A 14,866-nucleotide genomic window follows, 5' to 3' on the forward strand; every position below is an offset into this window, starting at 1 on the left:
TTGACAATACCTTTAAGTTAGGCTAATCCAATAGCCTCAACTTTCCTCATGCCACTAGGTAATGAAACATAAGTTACAACCTTACATTCTCCTTCTAAGAAGGCAACCTCCTTCTTAGATAATGAAGGCCTAACTTAAAACCCTTCATTCTCCCCCTATTGGCACACATCAACAAACTCTCCCCCTGAAGAGTAAGTTATCGTTGTTCACAACTTCACTCGTCATGATCAACAAACTCTCCCACTAACTCCAATGTTCTTCCTTGAACATTCTCTAGACATTCTTCCCCTTTATGACACACATCAAAAAGAGTGAATCAAGGTCAAGAGTTTCTTCCTAATGAAAGTCCCATACCTTTCATTGAAACCCTTAATTTCCCCCTTGATACTAATGTCAGTAGCCAATTTAGTGATAATCCCATATCACTCAACGAGTAAAAACTCCCCCTAAAAGTCAACTCCCCCTTGACTAATAGGGAAAACTCCCCCTAAAGGTCAACTCCCCCTTGACCATTGCACCAACAACGTCTTGGAGAGTTTCAAACCTTTAGAACTCCAAAACACCAACTTCATTGCTGAAATTTCAGAAATTTCAGAAATTTCAGACAGCACAGTCGAAACTGGCACGCCCTGATCGGTCACCAGACCGATCAGGTCTTCCCTGGATCGGTCACAATGACCGATCCACAACTGCCTGGACCGATCAGACTCCCTTCTGATCGGTCCACAACCTCTGATATCTGATTTCTGACTTTTTCTTCTCCCGAAATTCAGAAACCTCTAGAAAATCACAGAAAATTCAAAAAATTGTGAAATCTTGAGGATACATTCCTCATACCACATACTATCATGGAAAAATAGTTTTCTATGAAAATAACTTCCATTTTCAAATCTTGATACAAAGTTCGAAAAGTTTTGAAATAGCTCAACGTTTCAAAAACTTTGTATCACTTTGTTTAATGATGAATGCAATCACTAGAAAAGCTTCATCAAAGTTTTTCAAATCAATTTTGAAATAATTTTAAACCCTTTAATTTGGGACCACAATCTTTGAGCTAGATGTACATGACTTGTACACAAGCTTTCCCTATGATCCCCAATTTTGAATTAGGCTCATCTAGGTACAAGAACTATGCACCTTGTTCCTAACTCATCATCCTAATATCTCACACACATCTAAGGTGTATCAAACACATCCAAGTCAATTTTGATGTGAGATATGGGTTTAGGTTATTTTAGACTAAGGTCTCATGCATTTTCTAAACATTAATTTGATCTCCATATCAAATTGTGTTTTTAACCTTAAATCAATTTCATTGATTATAAATGCAAGAAATGATGACATGACATAAAATGATATCATACATAATAACATGTGCCAATGTCATGATGTCATGGCATAAAGTATGAAACTTAACTAGAGCATGACATATAAATAACCTAAGCATTATCATGACATTTTAAATGATCATAAAATAAATATGATGTCATGACATGGCATATGGCAAACAATTTATGGCAAATAGCACATAAAGGTATAGGAAATACCTAATTCTAGCCTTAGTTGCCATTTTTGATAATTTTTGATCATTTTGCCATAAATTCTATATTCCTAAGTGTGATAGACCTAAAATCATATACCAAAGATTTTTAGATTACTATGTGCCAACTAGATTGACTCTAGAAAACTCCTTAAATGAGATTGGCACATCCTAATCACCTTAGGAATAATATTTCATTTTCAAGGCTTGATTATACCTTGAAAATTCCTCAAATGCCACCTTTTGCTATGAATAGATTAACTATCTATCCAAATAAGGTTGGCACACTCTAATCCATCTAGCGTGATGAAATCACGCTCCTAGGAACCCAATACCTATTTGAGCTCATTGGGTTCACTAAATATTCACTAGGGATGACTTCCCTAGCAACCCTCCTAATGACCCTCCTAGGTTTTAAAGCCTTGGTCATTTGGGACTCATCAAGATCAACTCTAGGGGTGACTCCTCTTGTGACATTGGTGATGGTCTTCCTACCCCTAGATTTTGTTCCATAATCGAATGGAACATTATGATAAGTGGGCTTGACCACTTGGGACTTAGGTTTGTGACCCAAACCTTTCTTGTCCTTGGACATTGGTTTTTGACCCTTAAACCCTAGAGATGACTTCTCCAAGTTCTTAAGAGCCTTTTCTAAAGTATCAAGTCTTGACCTCAAGACTTGATTCTCCTTCTCTAATACCTCAAACTTTAATTTATCATTTTTCTTTGAGGTATTCCTAGGCATATGTCTAGATGATTTGGGATTTCTACCTAGGTTATCCTTAACCTTAGATGAGTTGATCCTAGGGTTGGCTTTCCTAGTGTTATCCTTATCTAGGCTCACATGTTTGGCACCTAAGCATGTGTATCGATTTCTATAATTATCATGCTTATCATTATTGTCAATTGCAATCAAACTATTAGCATGCATCTTACTAGTATTGCAATAATGAGCCTTAAAGGTTACCTTAGGGTTTGCCTTAGCTCCCCCTATCGATGTGCTTGTCTTCTTGTCCTTGTGAGGTTGCCTCCCCCTCGTACATTGGCTCCGATAATGTCCCCTTCGCTTGCATTGGAAGCACACCACGTGCACCTTGCCCTTGCGTGTTGGGACTCCGGCTTCCTTGACCTTTGGCGCCGGTGGAGTCTTCCTAACCCTCCTTGGACACTTACTCTTGTAATGTCCATACTCCCTATACTCAAAGCACATTATATGTAATTTACAAGAAATTAAATTGCTTGAGTTACCTAGGGTTGAGGATGGTTGAATGCTCTCTCCTTCATCCCTTCCGGAGCTAGAAGCTTCTTCTTCTTGCTCCGAACTTGAAGAAGAACTCTCCTCCTCTTCATCCTTAGATGTTGAGTGACCCTCAACCTTTAAATCCATGCCTCCATGATGTGAGCTACTTGGCTCACTTGACTCCTCTTCATGGCTTGAAGTGGAGTTCCCCTCATGGAACTTAGCCAAGTTGTTCCACAACTCCTTGGCATTGTTGTATCCACCTATCCTACACAAAACATCATTAGGTAAAGAAAATTCAAAAATTTTCAATACCTCATCGTTGACGGTTGATTGGTGGACTTGCTCCTTTGTCCACTTCTTTTTCTCCAAAAGTTCTCCTTCTTTATTCAAAGGAGGAGTAAAACCTAATTGAACACAACTCCAATTTTCAAGGTTAGTCATAAGAAAATACCTCATTCTTACCTTCCAAAACGCGAAGTCGTCGCGATCGTAGAAGGGTGGAATCGTGATGTCTTCTCCGAGTTGATCCATCTCTAGCTTGTGCTCCCTCGGATGTTAATCCGGCGAAGAGCGGCCTCGCTCTGATACCACTTGTTAGGATCGATGATCGCGGCTAGAGAGGGGGGTGTGAATAGCCGACCCCAAATCGTTCGTTTCTTCCTACGAATTAGGTTAGCGCAGCGGAAATAAACAATAGAAATGAAAATGAGAAAGACAAACCTCAAACAAACCGATGTAACGAGGTTCGGAGATGATACTCCTACTCCTCGGCGTGTCCGTAAGGTGGACGAAGCCTATCAATCCGTCGGTGGATGAGTCCCCGGAGAACCGGCTAGTAAATACTCCTTGTGGGTGGAGAAACCTCGCCACAATACTTTCTTGCAACAGCAAGATCAGAGTGTACAAGAAATACAAGAAGAAGCAACGATATGAATGTAAAAACAAACACGCTTGCCTTCGACTGGTTTCCGTTGATGAAGCAGCAACTTCACAGAAGAACAGCAGCAGCTGACTAGCCGGGGAAGCTCACACGAAGCTTCACGAAGCAGAGAGCTCAGCAAAGCTCAAGTGCAGCAAGAAGCAAGGGCAAGAAGGAAGAAGTAACACCAGAACAGTAGCTCCTCAACCCCTTTTATAACATGCGAAGAAGACATAGAAGAAACTAGCCGTTGCTAGGCAACGGCTAGGATGTGGACCGATCAGGCTTCATCCTGATTAGTCCACAAGGGTCCTGATCGGTCTTGGGGACCGATCAGGCTAAGCCTGGACCGATCAGGCTATGTCCTGATCGGTCCAAGAGGGGTCTAATCGGTCCCTTTGACCGATCAGCCTTTCTCCTTCTTCTCTTCTGTTTGCTTCCTGATCGGTCTTCAGACCGATCAGATAATCCACAGAAGCATTTTGTTTGATTACTGATCGGTCACCAGACCGATCAGCCGTATCACTGGATCGGTCCCCAGATCAATCCAGAGCTTGGTTTTTGCCCAAACCAAGTCACAAACCTTCCAAACCAATATCCGGTCAACCTTGACCTATTGGTATCTCATGCTTAGCATCTGGTCACTCCCTTGACCTGCTAAGACTCCCTACCAAGTGTCCGGTCAATCCCTTTGACCCACTTGGACTTTTCTCTTCGTGTCAAGTATCCGGTCACTCCCTTGACCTACTTGACCTTCTCAACACCAGATGTCCGATCACCCTTGATCCATCTGGATTTTCCCTTGCCCGGCTTCACTCACCAGGACTTTCACCTAGCTTCACTCACTAGGGTTTTCACCTGGCTTCACTCACCAGGATTTCCAACTGCCTGGCTTCACTCACCAGGACTTTCCCACTGCCTGGCTTCACTCACCAGGACTTTCCCACTGCCTGGCTTCACTCACCAGGACTTTCAATCTGTCTGCCTGACTTCACTCACCAGGACTTTCCACATCCGGTCCAGAGAACGAGCTACCGAGCCCTCTCTGACCACAGTTCGGAGAACGAGCTGCCGAGCCCTCTCCGACTTCCATCCGGTCCAGAGAACGAGCTCCCGAGCCCTCTCTGACCACAGTTCGGAGAACGAGCTACCGAGCCCTCTCCGACTTCCATGTGCCAAGCTTCCAAACTTGGACTCCTCCGTGCCAAGTCTCCATACTTGGACTTTTCCCGTGCCAAGCTCCCTGCTTGGACTTTTCTGAGTCAGGTCAACTCACCTCGGGTCAACCAGGTCAACCTTGACCACGGGCTGCACCCACAACCTCCCAAGTTTCTGTTCTTATCAAACATCAAGATACAACTTGAGTCAGGTCAACTCACCTCGGGTTAACCAGGTCAACCATGACCACGGGTTGCACCTACAACCTCCCAAGTTTCTGTTCTTGTCAAACATCAAGATACAACTTGAGTCAGGTCAACTCGAGTCAGGTCAACCAGGTCAACCTTGACCTAAGGTTGCACCAACAATCTCCCATCAAAATACAACTCTTTTGTTCTTGTCAAACATCAAAATACAACTCGAGTCAGGTCAACTCGAGTCGGGTCAACCAGGTCAACCTTGACCTAAAGTTGCACCAACAGAGGACAACGACTATATACTGCAAGAAGTGCACCAAGGATCATGTGGAGGGCATCCGGGCGGCCGCTCACTAGCACCGAAGATTATGTTGGCAGGATAGTTTTGGCCGACTCTCCAAGAAGATGCCGCTCGGACAGTGGCAACCTGTCTATCCTGCCAAAGGTACCATAACTCTTCTCACCGGCCTACGGAAGAGATGAAGTCATCCATGGTGTCCTGCCCGTTCGACCAGTGGGGAATGGATAACGTAGGACCGTTCCCAATGGCGATCGGACAATGGAAATTCCTGCTTGTGGCAGTCGACTACTTCTCCAAGTGGGTTGGGGCCGAGCCATTGGCAAGGATAACCGAGCAGATGGTCAAAAAGTTCATTTGGCAGTACATCATCTGTCGGTTCGGCATCCCTCGTCGGCTCGTCTTGAACAACGGAAGGCAGTTCATTAGCCAGCAACCCAGAGAATGGTGCAAAGGGTATGGCATCCATCTGGCCTTCACCTCGTAGCATACCCCCAGAGCAACGGATAAGAGGAAGTCGCTAATCGGGAGATCTTACGGATCCTTCGAGTTCGGCTTGACCATATAGGAGGCAGCTGGGTGGACGAGCTCCCGGGAGTCCTATGGGCGATTCACACGACTCCAAAGGAGGGAACAGGAGTAACCCCATTCCACTTGGTATATGGAGGAGAATCAGTCATCCCGGTCGAGGTGGGGGTGGAGTCTGATCGGGTGCAGCGATATGATGAGGGCAATGCCGAGCGGAGACAACTGTAATTGGACTTGGTGGACGAAGCACACGCTAGGGTTGCCGTACGGCTGACATCCTACCGACAAAGGATGCATCAGAACTATAATCAATGAGTGATACCTCGATCCTTTCTGGTAGGCGATCTCGTATGGAAGAAGGTGAAGTCGGTCGACGACGTCACCAAGCTGGAGGCTCCCTGAGCCGGACCTTTCAAAGTCGTGGAGAAGCTCCGCTTGGGCACTTATTACCTGGAGGACGAGGACGGGCGGCGGCTTAAACGCCTTTGGAGCGCGAACCATCTCCAGCCGTACCGAGCTGGTTGAAAGGTGCGTTGATGTAATCGATGTCGTGTCTCCTATGTTCTTGTCCCTTTCAAATTACAGTATTGAATCAAAGGCAAAGGTTATCAAAATTACTGCCAAACGGCAAGCTTAAAGCCGAAGACCATCGAGCGGCGACGTTAAACCCCAGGGTTAGAGCGGCGACCATGAATACCCCGTGCTGAAAACCGTCGAGCGATGACGTTAAACCCCAAGGTCGGAGCGGCGACCATAAATACCCCGCGCTGAAGACTGTCGAGGGGTGACGTTAAACCCCAGGGTCGGAGCGGCGATCATAAATGCCTCGCGCTGAAGACCGTCGAGAGGCGACGTTAAACTCCAGGGTCGGAGCGGCGACCATAAATACCCCGCACTGAAGACCGTTGAGCGGTGACGTTAAACCCCAATGTCATTCATAACCATAAACCCGAGTAAAATGGCAACTCTATGCTCAAGAACAAAAGGAGAGCGTGTGTAAAATCGAAGCTCGAACGGTTGTCCAAAGGACAGGAGATAACGAATATGACAGGGAACGAGATTCGAGTAGGTGATCCGCCCAGGCTTATAGAGCCAACTAAGGGCAAGGGACATATGAAAAACCAAAAAGGAACTCCATTAACTAGTATAAATCCCTGCCGAGCGGCAGGCATACATACGAGACATCAAAAATTTTTTTACAATACCACTCTTCACTCTAAGTAATCGAAGATCTCGTCAGGAATGGTGGTGAGGAGCTCGGCACGGTTCAAAATCGGAATGGCTGTGGTTTCGGGAAGGTGACCCTTTGCTTTCAAGTAGGTAACTGTGGCATCGATGGCCAGCTCAAAGGCACTGACAAGTCATTCTCACGTCTTCTTGACAAATTGTTCCGAACTAATGTAGTTTTGCCTAATTACAGTAAAACGGCTCGGCTCAGCATACTGGTATTCCTTAAAGGCGAGACGGGAGGCCTCGAGCGTGTCTTGGAAGGTCTTTAAGTCCTTTCGAAGAACAACCGCCTTCGCCGAGCGACCCTTTTGCTCGGCGTCCAATAGACTCATCAACTCCTTAACCTTTTGATCTTAAGCTCGGGCCTCCATGTTCTTCGCCTCCAGGTCGGCGACGACCCTGTTCTTCCTGGTGGTGACCAGATCGATCTTCTGGTCATACGACTTGACCTGGGTCTCAAGCCGATCCACCATGGTCTGCAGGCCGAAGGAGTTCCTCCGCTGCTCCTCTAATAACTTCTGGGTCTTAGCCAGGTTCGCCTACAGCGCGGCATATGTAGGGCCCTGAGAGGGACCCACCCGAGAAATTTTAAGCCCCTTGAGCTCCTCCTCCAATAGTGTCAGGCGGTTGCATACCACCACGCTTTCCACCTAGTACTGGAGTCGATCGGCAGAAGGTTAATACCAAGCTGAAAATAAATCATAAAATAGACAACTTACCCCTGTTACCATCTGCATATGGCTATTGCCGAGTAGCCCCGGCAGCATGGTCGCAACCTGAGCTATAGCCTCCTCCCAAACCTTGGCCAGCTGCCCCTGGATAACTATTTGATGTTCGAAGGAGGTTGGCTGATCGACCGCCAATAGAAGCTCCTCAGTCGGGAGATGGAAGGTTTCCTTTATCGACCGACGACCGCTCTGGGTGGACGGAGCAGATATCGCCGGACTGAAGGAGGGGCCGATTGGAGTGGAATGGATTCCTGATAGAAGAATCCTCTTGCGAGTGGGGGGCAAGACGTTGAGCGACTGAGCGACAATCGGATCAGACGGGAGGTCGCACTGCGAAGGTGTCCTATCAGAGGAGATAGTTTCCACGGTCTCCGTGGCCAAGGGGGGACACCCGTCTCCTCGGACGCTCTCACCGCCGAGGAAGCCGAACGGGTTGGCGTGCCCGTTCGACGTCGTTTGTGTCTGTTCAGTGGCTCTTCATCGCCAGCAGACTCGGTTTCTTCAGGTCGAGCAGCTGGCTGCACGCCGGAGGGGGCAGCCTCCCCAGCAACCTCAATATGTGACGTCCGGGCGATGGACCCACCACCAGTAGTCGGAGCTTCCTCGCTCTCACCCTCATGGGAGCCGGCTGGCGTCAGCCCAAGCCTCTCCATCTCCTTCGCAGCAGCTGCCTCAACCTCGGCAGCTTTAAGTTTCAGCAGGTCGAGCGCCACCAACTTCATTATGGTGTTAGCTGCAAGAAAAAGAGTGGAAATCAGTTAGATCTAAAGAAAAAAGTCAAGGAAATTTCTCACCTAAGCCGCCCAGGAGATACGTTCGGATCAGACTCAGCCTGAACATGTATAGCACGCCCTCCGCTAACAACTTGTTGATATCCAGCTTCAGGTCGGCTAGCATGTTGGCCGCATGGAGGTACGCTGGCTGGGTCTTGTATCTCTTTAGCTCGGGGGGAGGGGGGAGTCCAACCTGCCACTTGGTTCAGAAAGGAGGCAACTCCAGGAGCCTTATATAAAAGGAGTAGTCCTTCCAATGTTTATTGGAAGTGGCCATTTTATTTAAAAAGACTAAGCCGATCCGAAACTGGAAGAGATAAGTGCCCATCTCGGACTGCTTAGGGTAATAGAAGTAGTGGAATATTTGAGGCTTAAGGGGAATGTTGTGGACTTTGAACAGTACCACAACCCCGCACAGGAGACGGAAGGAGTTAGGGATAAGCTGGGCGAGCGGAAGGCTAAAATAGTTACAGACTTCAATGATAAAGAGATGGATGGGGAATCACAGACCGGCCACAAATTGGTCGCGGTAAAAGAAAGGGTGTCGTTCGGCAGGATATGCGGCCGGCCGGAAGGTGAGGCCAAAATTATTTCATGGTCAGAAGGGATTTCAAAGGCACCTACCAGGCTCGCCGCGTCACTTGTGTCGAACCGAGTCTCCATGGCAGTGTACCATGGGCCGGGAGTAAGGTCAGCGGGCTGCAAGGAACTGACCATCGTCGGAAAACAAAGGCGGAGGATTCGATACAGAAGATTGCCGAAAAAAGCAAAAAGAAAGATCGACTGAAGGCGGGCTCGCCAAGCCAAAAGCAACGCAGTGGTGGAGGGAGGAGGAGCTACGGAATAAGGGTCGCCGAAGCACTGAGACGCGGAACCACAACGACAAGTTCTTGCAGCCATAGTTGAGGTCTACGGGAGATCTCTATAGGCATAGAAGTTCTTGCAGCCATAGTTAAGGTTCAGACGAGATTTCCATAGGCAGGGAGGTTCTTAATTACAACTTGATATGGTAAGAGTCTAGGGAAGACTTCCACGGGCAAGAAGGTTCTCACAGCCTAGGATAGTAGGAGTAGTTCAGGGGAGACTTCCATAAACAGAGAAATTTTCAAAGCTTGGGATATCATTTGTTAGAGAGACATTAGCTGCAGGAATGATGAAGTAGCACGGTTAATTAACATTCAAAGATAAATAATGATTCTTTATTTTTCGCTTAGCTTCTTTTATTGATTTGGAATCCAAAAATAGTAAAGCAACAGAATTGCAACGTAGAGTAACAACAACGAATACATCATGCAGATGATTTATTGGCAATTAATTAATTAATTAATTAAGCGAGTGAGTGAGGGTTGGTTGAGAAAGTGAAAGTTGCTAATTGTTGTTGTCCGTCCATTGTTGAGCTTGGAGCCGGTCAACGAGGCGTTTGTCCACCTGAAAAGCCTTGGCGAGCACATCATCGGAAATGGGCGGCGTCGAGCCGAACACAGCCTTGGCAATGGTAATGACGCCCGGGTTTTGACTGCTGAGACCGGCGAGCGCAACGGCATTGTATTTGCCCGTGTTGAGTTGGAAGTGGATGAGGCCTTGGGGGAACACAAAGACGTCACCCTTCTTCAAATTCTTAGTGAAGAGGCGGTTGGTTTGGCCGATGTTGGACGTCACAAAGCCGACGTAGAGCTCTCCTTCTAGCACGACGAGGATCTCAGTGGCGCGAGGGTGGGTGTGGGGAGGGTTGAGCCCATTAGGCGCGAAGTCTATGCGAGCCAAGGAGATGCCGAGGGTGTTCAGCCCGGGGATCTTATTCAGGTTGACGGCGGTGACGTTGGAGCGGACATTGTTGACGGTGTTGCCGGGCTTGTCGAGGCCAGAAGTGTAGAAGTCGTCGGCTGTGACGTCGTTCATGTTCTTGCATACGGCGCCGTTGACGAACACTGCAAAAAGGTAAGGTCCGATTGGTAAACATATGCATGCATGCATGCGTACTGGAAAATGGAAATGAAAGCGCTTAGTTTGCTTGTTGGCGGGGGAGGAGGAGTAAAGCTATATGCACCTTTGGAGCTATCATCTGCGACGCAGAAGTCCTGAAGGGGACTAGGATCTGAAGCCAATACAGCAAGAGCGAAAGCCAAGGCGAGGAGTGCGACGAGGAGCAGTTTCATAGCCATGTCTTTGATTAATTGTATCACTGAGCTGAGCAATGGTATATTGGTATTGCTATGCATGCATTAATAGGTTTATATAGAAAAGAAGTAGGCTTGAAAGTTGAAACATTCTTCGCCCTGCCCTGCTCTGCTCTGCTCTGCTCTGCTCTGCTTTCATTTGGTAGCGTGCGTGAGAAGAGAGATCATGAAATGGTAAACTAAAAGCGCATGACATGCTCAGTCTTCACCTGCTCCTTAATCATCAGAGTAATTAACTACTTGGTCTTATCTTATTACTTGACCAATTAAAAGTTTAATTTTCGCCTGAGAATTTGACCATATCATATGGTGCTACCTACCAAATACAAGACATGCACAATTAATTAAAGCTAATTGACTTAGTGATCCTCTACGTCCTTTATATTAATTTACTTGGCCAACATAGAAGCAAATTAGAATGGGCAACACTATATAATTAATGCGTTTATCATCGTATTAATTAATTGATTATATTGGCTTGTACTTAACTAATCCACGTTCCCATTAATGCTCATATTTGAATTATACATTTATAATAAGTCAAAGTCAAAGTAAGGAAAGATTAGTTCAAACCTTCTAGTCTGGTAGTCTATATATATATCCCTTTCCTCTAACCTATTCGCATATCATTCATTGCAGCTAGCAACCAACCGTCGTTTCTACTCTTTTATACATTAATCTCCTAAACAAATTAATTAGCTAAGATGATGGCTAAAATTCTTATGGTTATTGCTGCTCTCCTTGCTTTGCAATTGGCTACCTCTCGTGTAGTATGGGCATCTGATCCTAGTCCACTTCAAGACTTTTGTGTCGCCGATAACAGCTCCAAAGGTTTATATACATAACTTCTTCTCCCTTAGCTTAGCTTAGCTTGGTTGATTTAATTTAGAGCGGCTTGTGTAATTACATGCATCTTATTTATTCATTGGTTCCTTGATTTACAGTGTTTGTCAATGGATTCGTTTGCAAGAGCATGGATGACGTGAAAGCCGAAGACTTCTTCACCTATGGCCTCGACAAGCCCGGCAACACCATAAACAAGCTAGGCTCCAACGTCCGTGCAGTCAATGTGAATACAATTCCTGGGCTCAACACGCTCGGCATCTCCATGGCTCGCATCGACTTCGCCCCTCGCGGACTCAACCCACCCCACACTCACCCTCGCGCCACTGAGATCCTCACCGTGCTAGAAGGAGAGCTCTATGTTGGCTTTGTGACATCCAACATCGGCCAAACCAATCGCCTTTTCACCAAGATTCTGAAGAAGGGCGATGTGTTTGTGTTCCCTCAAGGCCTTGTCCACTTCCAATTCAACCGTGGCCATACAAGAGTTATTGCAATCGCTACTCTAAGTAGCCAAAACCCCGGTACCATAACCGTTGCAAATACAGTTTTTGGCTCAAAACCCTCCATATCCGATGAAGTTCTCGCTAAGGCTTTCCAAGTGGATCGGAAGATTGTTGACCGACTCCAAGCTCAATTCTGAATGGATAACAACAATTAGATATATAGGAGACGTTTGTATATCATATATATTATCAATATTATCATTACTATGCATGGGTTATTATAACCAGTATAATTGACTTACTTAATAAAGTAATTTGTCATGTAACCATTTAATTTATTTCAATAATAAAGATCATGAGGATGATGATGATGATGATGATGATGATGAGATATTTTATTTGAATAATGATATAATATGAGATCCATTTTGTTTGAAACCTAGGTTTAATCATGCTAACAAAGACAAAAGCGTCAAATATATAAATTATGGTGTTTAATTGTACCTTTTAAATTACAAATTAAGCTGCAATTATATATATGATTGAAATAGATTTAATTAATCAATGTAAAAGTTTATGCATGGTATATCCGCCCAACCTTTTTTTCTCAACATACCTAGCTTTGTGGACATGCTCACTTCAACTAAGATTTTCATAACACATCTAGCTTGTTTGATTTTTTATATGTACTATCGATGTGATTTGTCCATCCCTCTAATTATATGCCTAACTCAATTGGCTTTCTTGAATCGTCTTGGACATAATTAGTCAATCGAATTTGCCTTGACTAATCTTTTTGAGTCACCTAGCACACGACGATGCGATAATTTCATTTAGCTTGTTCGGTGTACTTAGCTTGATTGACACCATTGCCTACTACTAGCCTGATTGACATGCTTAATTAGCTTAGCTAACCCACTTGGTCCTCTCATAAAATGAATCTGCCCCGCTCACCAAATACAATTGACCAACCTACTTCTCCCAACATAATAGACTTACCCAATCAATTATAATCCATTTGGGATGTTTTGAATACAAGTTATTCATGACCTTAGATGCATTAAATATAAAGAAGAGATTGTCTGTGCATACTTTTGAGGTATGTGCAATGGGGAGAAGGGAAAAGTCTAAAGTTAGAAATTTTATTCTCCTATGGTGGAAATTGGAAAATTTCTAGCTAGCTCCATGGGTAGCTTTGGTGTAGGGAGAGATTGTTTTATGTCCCATTTCATTTTTTGATTTCTTTAGCTTATATAATGAATTGACAAACATAAAAAAAAAGAGAATACCCGGTCACACGAAAATTTTCCACTACTGTCAGAGTAAATCGGGAAGCGCTTGCGGTGGGCGGCCTAGAAGCCTAGCATCCCTTGGTGGTGAGTCCCATTTGAAGAAAAAAAACCCTGCAAATGTCCCGTATCTGAGAATCAAACCGTGGGTGCCTAGGTGACAATTGGACGACCTTCCACTACATCGTCGCTCCGGGGGCTATTTACGACGTACAAAGTATGATGTTAAGGAGTTGTTTGTGTTAAGATTATTGATGTCGTCTGTTGTGCGCTACAGTTATATTTATTTGTGGGCTATAAATGTTCTATTAACGCTATTATAAACCAAAATTGAAATAAAAATAGAATCAAAATTCAAATAATTTTCATACCATGATCAACCCTTAGCAACACACTTGAGCAAAGCTATCAGCACCACACTCCTCAAACAATTATCATACCTTGTTCAACCATCATTCCATTTATATGGATTTTAAATCAATATAATCTATAGCAATATAATCACATGAAACTATAATATTAGATAACTAAGAGACGGTACTTCCTATTGCATCCTCAAGAAAAACATTTCATCATATTAGCCATTGACACTACATATCTGATGTTCAAAAGAGATGGAAGACCAACCAATATTACATCATAATCCTTAAAGCAGACAATGACTGTGTCATGAGCACACTAGCAAAAAGCAGATAAAAAGGTCATAATAGCTTGTTCTTACCTTAATAATTTTTTTTTCAAACACAGTGATGTGTGCTACATGTTCAAAGGTACATTTAGCTCCTTCCCAAGCAATGACTTTCATGAGCATCTTCGAAACATTCATAAACAATTGTTCATTCTCAATTTCTAACACTACAAAAAAATCGAGATTACCAACGGAATATTCCGTTGTAATTCCGTCGGTGAAGTGGTTTAGGGACAAAATTATGACAGAAAATTATTTGTCGGAAGGTGATTCATTGGAAACGTTTTTAAAGAAGGAATTTAGGTCCGTTGGTAAATTTTACTATGAAAATTTATTTTCCGTAGTAAATTTTCCTGTTGAAAACAATCTTTCCATCAATAATATCAAAATGGAGTTTCTGTCAGAAAGTTCATTTTGATATTACCGATGGAAATGTTGTTTTCGTTGAAAAACAATCGATATTTATCGATGGAATACTGATTCCGTCAATAATTAAAAAAAATCAAGAATCATTTATATTCAAGATCTACCTTGTTTATAATTTCCATATATACAACACTACAACAAATGTATATTTAGGATCTACCCAATGGAATACTCTACTCCTCTGTTAGGATATGATATCTATCACATGTATGTAGGTATAGTTTCGTTAAAACATATACACTTGCGTAGATATACAGGAGTGTACTTATAGGTACAAACCTAAGTATATAACTGAAATGTGATGTAAATTCACGAGTACCAATCGGTAACTATACTATAGTCTAGTAATGTCATACAAGGAATATTCGGTGTCAGAAGCTGTT

The 14,866-nt window shown here is 44.2% G+C and overlaps 2 protein-coding genes across 2 annotated transcripts; one reads left to right on the plus strand and one right to left on the minus strand.

Annotated features, from left to right (window-relative positions):
• Positions 1 to 9,811: 9,811 nt before the first annotated feature.
• On the minus strand, positions 9,812 to 10,837 carry LOC122020561 (putative germin-like protein 2-1). The gene is made up of 2 exons (XM_042578539.1): positions 10,662 to 10,837; positions 9,812 to 10,542 (listed from the first exon to the last, which is right to left on the minus strand). Exons 1-2 carry the CDS (start codon positions 10,831 to 10,833, stop codon positions 9,983 to 9,985), a joined length of 732 nt encoding a protein of 243 aa, XP_042434473.1. The 5' UTR covers positions 10,834 to 10,837; the 3' UTR covers positions 9,812 to 9,982.
• A 583-nt stretch (positions 10,838 to 11,420) lies between these two features.
• On the plus strand, positions 11,421 to 12,433 carry LOC122021022 (putative germin-like protein 2-1). Its single transcript, XM_042579087.1, has 2 exons — positions 11,421 to 11,622; positions 11,736 to 12,433. The coding sequence occupies exons 1-2, from the start codon at positions 11,496 to 11,498 to the stop codon at positions 12,275 to 12,277; spliced, it is 669 nt and encodes a 222-aa protein (XP_042435021.1). The 5' UTR covers positions 11,421 to 11,495; the 3' UTR covers positions 12,278 to 12,433.
• The last annotated feature ends 2,433 nt before the right edge of the window (positions 12,434 to 14,866 follow it).

This window comes from Zingiber officinale, chromosome 9A (assembly GCF_018446385.1).
Source record: "Zingiber officinale cultivar Zhangliang chromosome 9A, Zo_v1.1, whole genome shotgun sequence".
Lineage (NCBI taxonomy): Eukaryota > Viridiplantae > Streptophyta > Magnoliopsida > Zingiberales > Zingiberaceae > Zingiber > Zingiber officinale.